Genomic DNA, 14,592 nt, shown 5'->3' with positions numbered 1-14,592 from the left:
AAGCCATGTGGTGTAGAATCCTGATTGCAGATCTAGCTATAGACAGTTTATGTTATACAATATAGGAACAGAAGTTGAGGTTTATGATGTATTTATACTTTAAGCTGTGACTGAAGTTAGAATTTTAGAGTGAAGTTTGAGAATCATTGTTCTTTAAGATAAAGTTACTTTAATTTTGATGAATGACTTTAAAGTCTTGATTTGGTATATTAACATGACAGCTGAAACAGAAAAGTCTTGCTGAAATAGCCGTAAGTTTCAAAATTAATAGGTACATTTTAGCTTATTTTTATTAGTGTAACATTTACAAGATGAGTCTTAAAGTGTTGACAAAGAGAACAGGTTCTAGTATTTGAACTTCTGTGTTCTGCCTTCGGTCTTTTTTATTTTTCATTTCACAACTGCCAGCAGATCGAGGCATTGTCTATATTTTAACACAGTTCTTTAGCGTGTTTGACATGTCTCTCAGTAAATATTGTGACTGCAGATTTTGGGGAGTAATAGGCATCTGAGCATTCACAAGCGCAAAAATCTCTGTGGGTTCTGTTGTTATTTCAACAAAGTTTAGTTATTTCCATGCTATCATTTCTCAGTTAACTGACAGAACTTAACTCTGTGAGTCTGTAAAGTTGTGGCCCATCTTTGGATTTATTATACTTCTGCAAGTAGGCATTTGATTGTTTTCAGTTCATCCATAAAAGATATCTGTAACAGCTTTAGAGAAAGGTTCCTTTTAAATTGTACTGCTTAACAATGTGTTTATGTTGGCTAACATCCAAAAATGGATGAGTTAGAGCTTTAAGTTTACAGTAACTCTATTAAGTCACTTTTATGTTGTGTAGACATGCAAATAATATGGTATTGACAGCGATTTCCTCTTTAGGCTTTGTACCCTCTGGTAACATGCCTGCTTTGTGTCAGTCAGAAGCAGTTCTTTTTAAACAGATGGCATATTTTCCTCAACAACTGCCTATCCAATCTCAAGGTTAGTATCTTCTGGTTTTAATATTCTGTTAAAACTTCAGTATACGCTACTTATCTGTTGCAAATCTGGTTTAGGTAAATGTGCTGGATTATTGCTGTTAACTGATTCTATACACAGTTTAAGTCCGGACTACAAATTCCTTAGCTGTGCAGTTTTTTCCTTAGGGAAACAATTAGTATTGACTCTCTTCATATGGATCCTACTGTTACGATAGCTCTTCAAAATGTTCATAGTCTGTCTGAAGGTTTCTTTGCACCTGTACCTGAATTACTTACTTCTGTTGAAGATCTATTAGAACCTTATTTGCAAAGAGATTGAGAAAATAAACGTATTGGTATTGCAACTAATTTTATGGGGTTTTGTGAGGTTATACAAGCTTTAGAAAACATCGCTACAGCTGTAATAACTCTGATGTGCCTGCTGGGAATATAGATTTTTCTGAAGGTGAGGGAGATCGTGACAAATTATTTGACATCATTAGAGAAAACATAAGTAAAGTTGCTCCTACCTTCCAAGTGAAAATCAAATTGGAATTTACCTTGCCACCTATAATTCATTGACATATACTTCAAGTCCTCTGGCTTATAGATTAATGTGATGGCATGCTCAATCTTTAGATTCATAGAGTCATTGAGGTTGGAAAAGGTCAAGTCCAACCGTCAACCAAACACAGCGATGACCACTAAACCTGAAGTGCCACATCTACACATTTTTTGAACCCCTCCAGAGATGGTGGCTCCACCACTTCCCTGGGCAGCCTGTTCCAGTGCTCTACCACTCTTTCAGTAAAGAAATTTTTCCTGATATCCAATCTAAACCTCCAACACCCACCTCACTAAAACCTATTTTCAGGTAGTTGACCAACTACCTGAAGAAGTAGAGACCAACACCCACCTCACTAAAACCTCTTTTCAGGTAGTTGTAGAGAGCAATAAGTCTCCCCTCAGCCTCCTTCAGACTTAACAGTCCCAGTTCCCTCAGCTGCTCCTCCTAAGACTTGGTCTTCAGACCCTTCACCAGCTTCATTATCCTTCTCTGGACTTGCTCCAGCACCTTAATGTCTTTCTTATACAGTGACACCCAAAACTGAGCACAGGGTTTGAGGTGTGACTTCACCAGTGCTGAGTACAGGGGCATAATCACTTCCTTACTCTGCTGGACACTGGTACAATTTGACCCAAGGGTGCAGAACTTACTTTAGAAAGGATAAGTCAAACAACACCTCTCTGAGGAATGCATGCATGGATACCAACATAATATCACTTCAACCTGCCTGGACCAGACTTAACACTATACTACTGGAAAACAGAAATGGAGGAACTGAAGAAAATGGACTTCACTCCTGGCAATCCAGTTGCTCCTGCACCAATCACAGAAAAAGAGATAGAGGCATTGAAAAAGAAATTTCTAGAAGAGCAGTGACAGCGAATAAAATCCAGCAGCACTTATAAGTCAAGAAACAGAGCAGATCCTGGCAGAGCTGTGGCTGACTCCTCCTGTGTTCAGAAGGCCCACATCAACCTCAACAAATTCTTTGGCATCAACAGTGAGCTGGGCACTGCCAGCAGTCGTAAAGAAACCACATCTAGTACCAGTACCTCCTGTCAGGAAAGCAAAGTAGTTGTCAGATATATTATGCCAAACACTCCTTGTCCTAACAGGATTACTTGCTGTTTTTTTCTTGTTGACAGAAATACTTAAAATACTTAAGAGGCTGGTGGTGGACTTCTCTCAGTTTTTCAAAGGGAGACATGCTATGTGCTTTCCAAAGTACTGGACATCCAACCACCCTACAGTTGTATAGATCTTTCCTATGGACATGCCCATGATTTCCCTGGATGTTTCTCAGGCTTTTTATCATCTTCCCCTCAATCCTGCTTCTGCAATGCAGCTCTGTTTGTAGCAGCAAACTGGTCTACCTTTTTCTGAAAGACTGATGATATCAGTCTCAGCCCTTACCTCCTCCATCTTTTCTCACAACTCAATCTCATCTCTGAAATCTTTGGACTTTTGCTTATAAGGATGACTTCCTCCTCTGCCACAAATGCCTTAACTCATTTAGCCACAATGCCTGTTGTTTTCTCAAAAGCTCTGGGATGAGAATAAACTTTGATAAACCTCCTCCATCACTTGGTGAAGAAATCAAATTCCCAGGACTAAAGTTTACAAGGACTGACATGATGATACCTGATGAAAAATGAATTGAAAGAAAACAGATTATTAAACACATCGATTGTAACCAATGGTGTAGTTGTAAAATCCTGCAAAGATTGATCACATAAAACTTGGCATTCATTTTACTACTTATGCTGATCATGTGCTACAATCATTGTATGCTGCTATAATAAATAAAAAGAAAATTTTCTGTTACATATAAAACTTTATTGTATGAAATGTATTGTTGAGGAGTTAAATGGAAATTGCAAGCCAAGGGCAGTGTTCCTATTCCCAGACTTGTTACAGATGCCACATTGGAAGTTAGAGCCATATCCCATGTCACCTGCCTACGTGCAGTCTTGTGTAATGTGCTCTAGGCAATCCTGCCTTAGCAGGGGGTTTGGACTTGATGATCTCTAGAGGTCCCTCCCAACTCCGATGATTCTATGATTGGTGGATTGTCTTTCTTCCACTTTGAGGGGCCCAGACCAATATATGTGCAGGAATTATTGATGGCATTGATCGCAGTTTCTTTGATCAAACTGCAGCCTTTGATCTGTGATTCAACATTTGCCTGCAGACAAAAATTCTGCCTGTTGCCGTGGGGATTTGCACTGTGGGCCAGGCAAATATTATCTCGGGTCAAAGTGTACTGGACTCTTTCAAAGTTTAACCCAACGGATGGCCCAACATGTGGGAGACCACCTGATTGGACCACGTATACTTATATCCTACTCAGAAAGCCTTTAAAACTGCTACAGAAACAGAAAACTCTGTATGGCCCGAGATACCTAAAGACAATCTTGTACAACTCAAAAATTTTCAAAAAGAAATAGCAATCCAGACAGATAATCCAATTTGGTCCAGCTGATCACAGATGCAGTGTTAATTAGGCCAGCCTAAGCATCCACAGATATTTGTCCTTTCGCTTTTCGATATATGCAGTACATTTATCTGCTCTGGTTTTCATGTTAGGTCTCCACAACAGGGCAACAGCTTTTGAACTGACAGAATCAAGTCTTTTCAGAGTCAAACTGAGGTGGTTTTCAAATAGAGATTGTCAGTTTTAAGACATATCTAGTTTAACCAGCTTGATACTTAGGTTTTTCAACAACTTAAGTACTATCCTAAGAGGTAGGTCAAATGCATAAGCAGCCACAGGAATGAGGCACTGGGCAGCTGTGGTCTGGGTCTTTTTGTAGCGTCATTATGAAAATCTGAACCTTGACGTCCATTAAGTGCAGAACTTCCTTTCTAATCTGTGCTTGTAGTTTACTCTTATATTATGTATTTCTTTAGAATAAGGACCCCAAAATGGCTCGAGTTGCACTGGAATCTCTGTACAGACTACTGTGGGTTTACATGATCAGAATTAAATGTGAAAGCAACACAGCTACACAAAGGTAAGATGTGGTACTGGTAATGATAATCAGGCCTTGTATGTGCATGTTGCCAATAAAAAGGTTTTATAGTTTTCCTGAATTCCTTTGAATGGAGCCTATTCCTGTTGTGAAATGAAATACTCAACTGTGCACAACAAAATATTCCCTTTTTGAAAATGTCAGTTATTCTCTCACCTGTTAAAATTACTGTATAAAGTGTTTCTGCTTTTGGAAGAACTGAAAATCACTCTGTGCCTGGCTGAGATTAGAAATGTTTTTGTAGTAGCATGTCATTGGCTGGTTTATTGTTGCTTGTATTGTAGTAATGAAATAAAATAATTACATTGTATTGTAGCAAAGGATCAGATACTCCGTTACATTTTCATTTCAAAGTAAATGCATTCTAGTATTTTTAAATAGAGTAGGATTTCTGACTTACATTTCCTTGTAAGTGAAGTTTTAATGTTTTTTTCCCTTCTTTTACAGTCGACTTATTACTATTGTCACAACACTTTTCCCAAAAGGGTCCCGTGGTGTTGTGCCAAGAGATATGCCTCTAAACATCTTTGTGAAGATAATACAGTTTATTGCACAGGTAAGGGACAACCATGTATATGTCTTTACAATTAATGAATAACTTATTTTCCCAATTATAAGTTAATAAATCAATAAACTGTTGTCAGAATTTTCTGCAACCCCATTGTCAATATCTTTGTACATTGAGCTGCAGCAGACTTCTTTTGAACAGCAAGTTTTGATTTAACTTTATCCCACTGAAAATGGATCAAAATGGTTTCTCTCCAACTCATATGTATTTTTTGTCAATTTTTGGAATTGCCAACAAGTCAAAAAATGCATTTTTTGACATTCTCTTTCTGTCAGTACAGTTCAAAATTATAAGCTATATTTTGTCATGATACCCTGCAATATAATACAATGAGCTGCATTACTTTTAAAGCAGTAAGAGGAAAATGAAGTTCAGCATTTAGTTGACACATTTAGTTTTCATCAGTTCAAATGGGAATTGCTAAAATAAACTAACCTTCAGTGCTGGAAGCTTCATCTCTTTCATTATATAAATTCAGAAAACATTTCCACTGAGCAAAGCACTTAACAACATACTTTAAGTCTTTGAATAGGAATGAATTAAACAGATGCTTCAAATCTTCCCTGAATTGTGCCATCTGTGAACAAGCTCCTTTTATGTAAAATACTATGTTAATACCATAATTACAACAGTTTAAATGAAATAATTAAAAGATTTATTTCCAAAATGGATGATTTTCTATTTAAATGCTATAACTTTTTTTATTTGTCAACATACAGCACTGCTGAAAGCTTAGATCTGATAGTATATTCTGCATACTTCTTAAAATTCTGGTTTTATGCACGTTTAAATAAAGCCTTGATAACACTAGTTTTCAACATTCTGTTGCCATAAAGAAGGTAAGTAGCAGAAGTAAGATGCTTAATAATTTGCAATATTTTCACAATTTTAGGAACGTTTAGACTTTGCAATGAAAGAAATTATCTTTGACTTCCTTTGTGTCGGAAAACCAGCAAAAGCTTTCAGTCTCAACCCTGAGGTATGATGTGCATCTGCGTTTTTTTCAGTTATATTGTATTGTGCTACGTTTACTTTCTTGTTACATTCTAAGCATGCTTTCACCTTTGTCCAGTTTTCAGGCCAAATCTTGGACTTGATTTATTGGTAAAATACATCTGTGGACCTTGATCTGTGAAGTGTCACATTCTGTGTGCCTGTCTTATGGTTCCTGACTGAAGATTATCAAATGTGAAGTAGTGCAAATGCATAAAACAAAAAGAAACAGATAAAATTTTTGGTCACAGCATCTCCTTATCATTCTGCCGTTGTTATATGCAGTGTAACAGCCACTCACCTGCAGAACTGGCTGAAGAAGTCTTAGAAAGGACCTCATGTATTAGCACTGCGTGAAGCCAGGCTAATAGGGAGTGGATATAGTCCTTAGTTTCTTGATGGATCAACATCTGAACTTTTACTGTTTCTCAGCAACATCAAGTCCGAAAGCAATGAGATAATAGGGCTACTTTTGATGCATGTAAACTTCAGCGCTCTAAAAAAAATAATCTATGTCAATGCATCTCTGGGAGATGGCTGAAGAAGAGCCTCTGAGTTTTTGTAACAGGTTCCTGGGAAATGGAAAACGTTCTGGTCTTTTAATCGTTGCAATGCAAAGCCTGCAAGCTTTCCTCTGGTGAATTCCCAGAAGGCGTTCAGGCCACTTAGCCTCATCTTCCCCGTGTTTTCACATTGCCATTTTGGCCCTGAGCACCATTCCAGACTTTTCACTCACTATTGTCAACCCTGGGGACCTTTCAAGACAGTTATTGATCCTTTTTTGTAATGGACCACATAAGGCATTTGTTTTTAACTGAAGATCCAGTTAAGATGTGTTACTAAACGCCAGGTCACGTCCACGTTATATCTTGAAGATAAAAAGATAATGTACTAGTGAAAATATAGTTTGAAATAAAGTTTTGAGAGGGGGATCAGTGCTTATAGTGCAAATATGAATTCACTATTTATTTCATAGGCATTTTTTATAAATATATCAGACTAGTTAGTGTAGCTAAGCTACAGAAAAAAAATACTGGCAAGTACACACTCAAAATTTCAAAGTGATTGAGTAGAGTGTGTTTATTTGATTACATTACTCATTTGTCTTCTGAACTTTACAGAGAATGAATATTGGTCTGAGAGCCTTCTTGGTAATTGCTGATAGCTTGCAGCAAAAAGATGGTGAACCTCCAATGCCAGTGACTGGAGCTGTCCTTCCCTCTGGAAACACTCTCAGAGTGAAGAAAACATATCTGAGCAAAACTCTTACAGAGGAAGAAGCTAAAATGATAGGTCAGTAAGAGAATGGACAATATAGAAACTTGGGTGAGAATTAATGTGAAAATATCTTCAGTATCTTAGAATAATTTGCTATTGTTAAGTATTCAGTTGATTTCAGTATCATAAACGTATGCTTTATCGTGCATTTTAATTAAATGTGTTTTGACAAATACTGCTTTTTAAAATTATTTCAGGAAAAATCCTCAGTCGTGCTCCACAGTTGGGAGCAACCTTGTGTTTTGGGGAGGTTAAATACACAGATTGTTAAGCATTAGCTTATTTCAGTGACAAATACCAATGGATAATCATGGATATTCCTTTCATATTCTCATTTTAATTGCAGTATCTCACATGAAGTGAAACTTTCAAAATGGCAGAAACTTTTTAATTGTAATGCAAACCTGAACAGAATTGCCGAAGTCAAAAGCACTATTACCTTGGGCTTTCTTCATAGTCAATGCAGGGAGAGAATCCTGTGCTGTATCGTGCCCTGAAGGTGACTGGTTTTGCTGGCAAAAAAAGAAAATTTGGCTACTCAGTAATTCATTAAGTTCCCAAAGTTACATGAATGAAATAAAGTCTGCATATTTGTACACTGGTGACAAAGACCTGTGATGTACTGTTGCTAGATCACTGTAGTAATATCAAGAAAATGAGCAACGTAAGACTTGCTGCTGTTGAAATGTGCAAAAGACATAGTATTTAGTGCTGTCACTAATTCAGTTCATTCTGGTTACTCCTCATGCATTTAATAATAAATGTTTGCACTGATGAATTCTTATAGTTTATTAGCAATTTCCCCACTATTTTGTGATTCAATATTCTAGTTTTCATGTGTAGCATATAAGATTAAGACAGGTCATTATTTTATTTTGCCTTCTACTCTGCCATTGAACTTTAGTTGGTATCAGATCTGAAAATTTGTGTCATTTTGAAATTCTAAGCTTGCATTATATTTATCACACAGGAAAAGAAGAGATGATTAAAAATATACTGTTCAGTGTTAATATATAAAATTTCATTAAGCAAATTTAAATTTTAGCTGTTGATGAATATACAAAAAAAGTTAATTCAAGTTTTATTTTTAAAGTATTTGATGTTCATCAACTGCTACAAAGCTGTATGTCTAAATATTTTTCACATAAAATGTCATGCCATTAATTTCTCTATCAAATACATTTTAGTGGAGCTCATTCAAATTCCTTTTTTTCTTTGCCTGCAATTTTTAAACCTTGCTACTAGATCAGAGCTTTTGCTTGAGCCATGAAAAGTCATAAAATACATTGTATAACCTGGCAAATTGTGCAGCTTGATTTGGCTATATAGGGGTGTATTTTGACTAGATGTTTTCTAATTTTTTCTCCAGGAAGAATATGTATGGATATATGTAATTTGGACTATTATTACATACAATAGCATTCTTTCTGGAGGGGGCAACATATTCTGTCTCTGCATCAGGGCATCATTACTAGAGCGATATGTTATCTCATGAGGAAAACATTTTTCTTAATTCACGCAGCACAGCATGAATAAGCAGCTTACTTTTTCAAATTATATGTATCTATAAATGTCTCAAATTATACAAAAATGCATGTTATTGCAGGTATGTCATTATATTATTCTCAAGTAAGAAAAGCTGTGGACAACATACTCAGACACCTTGACAAAGAAGTGGGTCGGTGCATGATGCTAACCAACATCCAGATGCTTAACAAAGAACCCGAAGACATGATTACGTGAGTGCTCAAGAACTGTAAATTCCGTAAAATAATGAGATGTAATTTCAGAACTTTATTTCTGTTTATCATAAGTCATGCAACAGCAAGAAACAGGAACATTCAGCTTAGTATATACTTTGAAAAACTGTTTATAACAGTTGATTGTCATAGTTGGTTGTACTTCTTTGGGTTTTACAGTATTTGGAATTGAACTGGTGCTCTCAGTGTAGCCAAAATCACATGTGAATCCTATGAGTGTTTAGATGGTAGAATTTAAAAGCCCAAAGTGGAAAACCTGTGAGCCTACACTCAGAAAACTGTTTCAGGGTGTATTTGCATCACTGAACTTCAAAATGAATGCAACAAATTCTGTAAATCCTTATTAATAATAGTCTTTTGAAATTCCTATTACTATTCATGCCCGTAATCAAAATCGAATCTTAATTAAAAAAACAAGTCATTTTATGATAAGTCCTGGGATTTAAGCAATACCTCACTGGAACAAAATCAAACCACTGCATCTCAAGCAGTGTTGAACAGCAGCATTTTACACATTGATAAAAAATTATTAATGGAGGAAGTTTCCTGGAGAGAGTCCCAGTGAGGTGGGCATCTGGAAGCTTTAAGGGACACAGAGACATCATTTGACATTTGTTGAGCATGGACTGTAGACATCCCCACTGTAAGGACACCTTTCCTGTTTTTCCTGTTAGAGGGGTGGATGTGGTAGTTACACTAAAAGGGAAACAATCTGTAGAAAAAAGTTTGAGGTGCAACGAAAAGGACATTGGATTCTAAAATACCGTGAGTGGTAGATAGACTGCAATGATGGGCCAAATGCAGCTATGTTTTACAGGTGATACAGTCCTTATATTTTAATGTAATTCCTCTGTCTTTATTTGTTGCTGCAACTATGTAGATGAGATTGTAAGCTCTTTGTGTCTTTAGCGCTGTCTTACCTTATTTATATTAACTGCTAATATTACTATCTGATAATTTTTCTTATAGTACCACCCAGTATACTGCTCAGTACTCACAGCCAGTTTTCATAACCATTTTGGGTATCCAGACTTTTACAAGAGGGAAAGTGAATTTTGAAACTCACATTTTATTCCCAAAAGATAATTGCATGGTAAACCCTTGAGCACTTAGATAAGAATTGTGCTTAACCTTAGCTATAAGTGTCCTTTCTATGATTTTTCAGCATCATCATAGCATTGTTTATTTTTAGAGTCAGTGAACAAATAGAATCATAGAATGTCAGGGGTTGGAAGGGACCTCTAGAGATCATCCAGTCCAACCCCCCTGCCAGAGCAGGATCCCCTAGGGCAGCCACACAGGAACGCGTCCAGGCGGGTGTTGAAAGTCTGCAGAGAAGGAGACTCCACAACCTCCCTGGGCAGCCTGTGCCAGTGCTCTGTCACCCTCACAGTAAAGAAGTTTCTCCTCATGTTAAGGTGGAACTTCCTATGTTCTAACTTAAACCCATTGTTTCTTGTCCTATTACTGGGCACTACTGAGAAGAGATTGTCCCCTTCCCCTTGGCGCCCACCCCTCAGATGTTTGTATACGTTAATAAGATCCCCTTTCAGCCGTCTCCTTTCAAGGTTAAATAGATTTAAAAGAGTTCTACGTTTCAGGAAGTCTTATGGTTTGGTAGTAACTTTTGTGAGAGACATGCAGATTTTAAGGTTGGAAGATGTAGGCATGAAAGTTACTGCATTTTTGTGTTGTACTTTATATCCAGGTGAGCTGTAACTTAATATATACACCTGAGAGGAAAAACACATTAGAACACATTTTTACTTGTTCTTCCAAAAGAAAAAAATATCTGGGATGCTTAATTATCAGTCAGTCTTAAATCATGTGAACTTATACAAAATGTGATTAGCTGTTACTATCAGCATTCACAACAACAGTTTTAAAAACTGCCTGGTGACTGGAAAAGCCAGTATGTTGTTTTTTATAATTGCTTATCATTTCATTCACAGAACTTCATGCTTCACTAGAGTTACATATTTATTTCTTATGGGGTTTGATACATAGATACCACACTACATTTATCTCATTTTAAAGTTATTAGTTTTGTCATATGTATTTAATATATAACATATTAATATAGTATATTAATACATTAGTATTATTGTATAAACTATCATAATTATAGTTTTAATAACAAAATAAGAATCAGAGGGTAGCTAGGCAATGAGTAGTTGTAACATTTTACTGTATGCACATTCCAGAAATTTCTTTGGCAGTGTTAGACATGCTTTTGTGTTTAATGACTGATCGTTTAAGCATTTATCGTTGAAGTAGTAAATGCCACTCTGAAGAGTCTTACTAAAATCCTGACTAAGGAGTGCATCCTCCACTAAGATACGAATTTTGAGAATAGTTATAATTACTTTCCAACATCTAGTCAGAATAAGTCATCCATTTATCTAACACAAAAGCTTGTTCTTGCATGCACTTCCAAGATTTTTGCTGACGGTACCTAGCTACAATCTGATAGCGCTGGTATGGAGACACAAGCTTCCAGGTGAGGACAGCTGTCGATGTGTTCATCCAGAGCTTGTGGTGTTGGATCCTGAGTCAGACAGAGACAGTGCAGAGCCCCATGGGGCCCTTTCTTTCCCACCTTCACTTGCTCTACCCGGTAGCTCAGATACGCTGGGAACTGGAGCTTCAATCTGGATCTTCTCCTCCTGGTCTTCTGAGCAGCTGATAAGCCACAGAACACCCACAGACTTTATATTTATAAATAATTACTCATTTGCCTTCAAAAGAGTTTCCTCTCAGACTATTATTTCACATGCCTCCCATTTTAAATGCACCAACTATTTACCCTTGCTGGGGACTGATAATAAGGAAAGTCTGCAAAGTTCATTGTCCATTTCTATTTAGCAAAGATGACTCAAAGAAGACTTGGTTTGCCTGCAGACAGAATTACCAATGGCACTTTACTGCTTACAATTATAAAACATGTTTTACACTGCTTAATAATCCAGCTAGTTTTTGCATTAGCCATGGTAGTTCAAAGGGATTTGTTTATAACCAAGTTCTCAGATGAGATGCTGTATTTTGCATTTTTTCAAGTCAATTGCTGACACCTTCTTTAAAGTTTTATCTGCTAGGATACAGATACAGTGTGACAGGGATAATTCATTACGAAAATAGTTTCCTCTCATTGTACAATTTAAGTCAGTAGGTTAAAATCATATCATCACTTTGTTAATGTGATATATATTCAAGGTGAGCAATATGTAGGGTGTTAAGAGAAAGAATGTTATTTACTATGAAACTGCCTTTAATCTTTGAATTAAGTAAGCCTAATGTCAGTTTATGCTTTTTTTGGTACCCATTATTTCACTGAATCCTCTGTGTTACTCTGTAAATCTTATTTTAGGCTTATGACGTGGTATTGCATTCAGGCTTTCTCTGTGACTCAACACAGAAATAAGGTATCCAAATGCAATGTCTTCTGCTGGGTAAAGAGGCAGAGTAATGTAGCAAGCAAGACACTGGGCTGGGGTGCAGGAAAATGGGTTTCATTTTCTATTTTGTCACTGAATTTTAGTGTATTGTTAAGCAGATTACAGTGCTTCTTGGTATCTCTACCCCTCCCCCATTCTTATCTAGTTTGATTGGAAGCATATTAAGGCAGGAACAGTCTTTCTCTGCATTTTTATAGTAGGGTCCCTAAATAGGAGTTTGGTTTTTTTATTCCACCAAAGCATGTTATTGACCAATATCACAGAATCACAGAATGTCAGGGGTTGGAAGGGATTTGGAAAGATCATCTAGTCCAGCCCCCCTGCCAGAGCAGAATCACCCACAGCAGGTCAAACAGAAACGTGTCCAGGCAGGTTTTGAATGTCTCCCGAGAAGGAGACTCCACAACCTCCCTGGGCAGCCTGTGCCAGGGCTCTGTCACCCTCACAGTGAAAAAGCTTTTTCTGATGTTTTTGTGGGACCTCCTATGTTCCAGCTTGTACCCATTGCCCCTTGTCCTGTCATTGGATGTTACTGAAAAGAGCCTGGCTCCATCCTCCTGACACTCACCTTTGACATATTTATAAACATTTATGAGGTCACCCCTCAGCCTCCTCTTCTCCAAGCTAGAGACCCAGCTCCTTCAGCCTTTCCTCATAAAGGAGATGTTCCACTCTCTGTGCTGTAGGAAAGACTGTGCAGTTTGAAATGCTGTTACGCTTTGGTTATTTTCTCTATACTTAATCATCAAATAATATATCATTGAGTTAAAAATGAGCAAATAAAAAACCACATTTTGGAGTCTATCTGAACGACTTCTTTAATCTGCATTCGTACAAAATATATTGGAAGCAAGTCAGAAAAGAACTGCATCTGTTGTAAAAATAATCAGCAGCTGACACTCGGGCTACTTTAAGAAGACTTAAAGACTCCCGACCTAGTTTTTACTTTGTGCTGAACTTTGGACTCAACGACTTTCCCAGGCTGTTAGTGAGCAGCTGAGCCATTCCACAGATTAGAGCAGCCTTGGGGCTACTAAAACATGTTTTAGCTGATAATCATTGCTAAAGTACTTCTATCACAGGCAGGGATCAACAGAAACTCTCTGACCATACCTTCCTCTAAATTACACTTTTTTTATAGTGTAATAACGTGTGGCGTGTACTTTCCACACATCTGTGTCCTACTGAGGGCAACTATCTGGATCTTCAGTCTTGTTATTTGGCCTTCTTACATATCTGCTATTTGGTCTATACAACTGGCATAATATAGCTGCATTGTGATGAGGAACACCCCAACTTTTTCCTCATTGCCTCATCTGAAGCTTGTGTCATGCAAATGCTGGTATCAATGGAAGAATCCTCCTACACTATAACTGCATCTTGATATACATGCCAGTTCCTCTAAGAAAGAAACAAACGAATCAGTAATAATAGTACTGTATCAATACAATGCATGAAAAAGGGCAAAATCAAAACCATTCGTTCAATTGAAAGATTTATTCTTGTTTCCTTCCTATTTAATTTATAGCATCTAGCTTTCTGTCTGATGTTCTTAGTAGGCCTCTGGTGCTTCGTCATGTCCAGCCCTTTTGTGAAAGACTGTAGGTGGATCATTTAACACAATGACTTGTTAAGCTTAGGCAGAATTCTGTTTTAATTTTTCAGTGGTGAAAGAAAACCAAAAATCGATCTGTTCAGAACATGCGTTGCTGCTATTCCTCGATTGCTTCCTGATGGAATGTCAAAACTTGAGTTGATCGACTTGCTAGCAAGGTAAGCTGCATTAAAAGCCTGCTCAGATGGAACAGAGTGAAAAACTGAGCTGCACAATGTTTATGTCTGTTTCTTAGACAAAACTACATGCTTATAAAAAGTAATCTATTAATGGATAAGACATAGAAATCCTGGCATCTTGTTACAGCCATTTTTCACAGACTTCTAATTTTTTAAGAGTGGGAACGTCATGAAGAACTCT

General features: G+C 37.1%; 1 protein-coding gene across 1 annotated transcript in view; it reads left to right on the top strand.

Annotated features, from left to right (window-relative positions):
- FRY (furry homolog (Drosophila)) overlaps positions 1-14,592 on the top strand; it is a gene marked incomplete at its 3' end in the record, with an annotated part of 113,952 nt that overhangs the window by 22,333 nt on the left and 77,027 nt on the right. Inside the window, exons 11-17 of the mRNA XM_009869257.1 lie at positions 884-985; positions 4,442-4,545; positions 5,011-5,119; positions 6,024-6,110; positions 7,246-7,417; positions 9,009-9,141; positions 14,283-14,390. Coding sequence (XP_009867559.1) covers positions 884-985; positions 4,442-4,545; positions 5,011-5,119; positions 6,024-6,110; positions 7,246-7,417; positions 9,009-9,141; positions 14,283-14,390 — 815 coding nt within the window. The remainder of the gene's footprint in view (positions 1-883; positions 986-4,441; positions 4,546-5,010; positions 5,120-6,023; positions 6,111-7,245; positions 7,418-9,008; positions 9,142-14,282; positions 14,391-14,592) is intronic.

The sequence above is a fragment of the Apaloderma vittatum genome, unplaced genomic scaffold (genome assembly GCF_000703405.1).
Source record: "Apaloderma vittatum isolate BGI_N311 unplaced genomic scaffold, ASM70340v1 scaffold16435, whole genome shotgun sequence".
Classification (NCBI taxonomy): domain Eukaryota; kingdom Metazoa; phylum Chordata; class Aves; order Trogoniformes; family Trogonidae; genus Apaloderma; species Apaloderma vittatum.
Note: the sequence above shows the minus strand (reverse complement) of the source record. Positions and strands in the feature narration are given on the sequence as shown.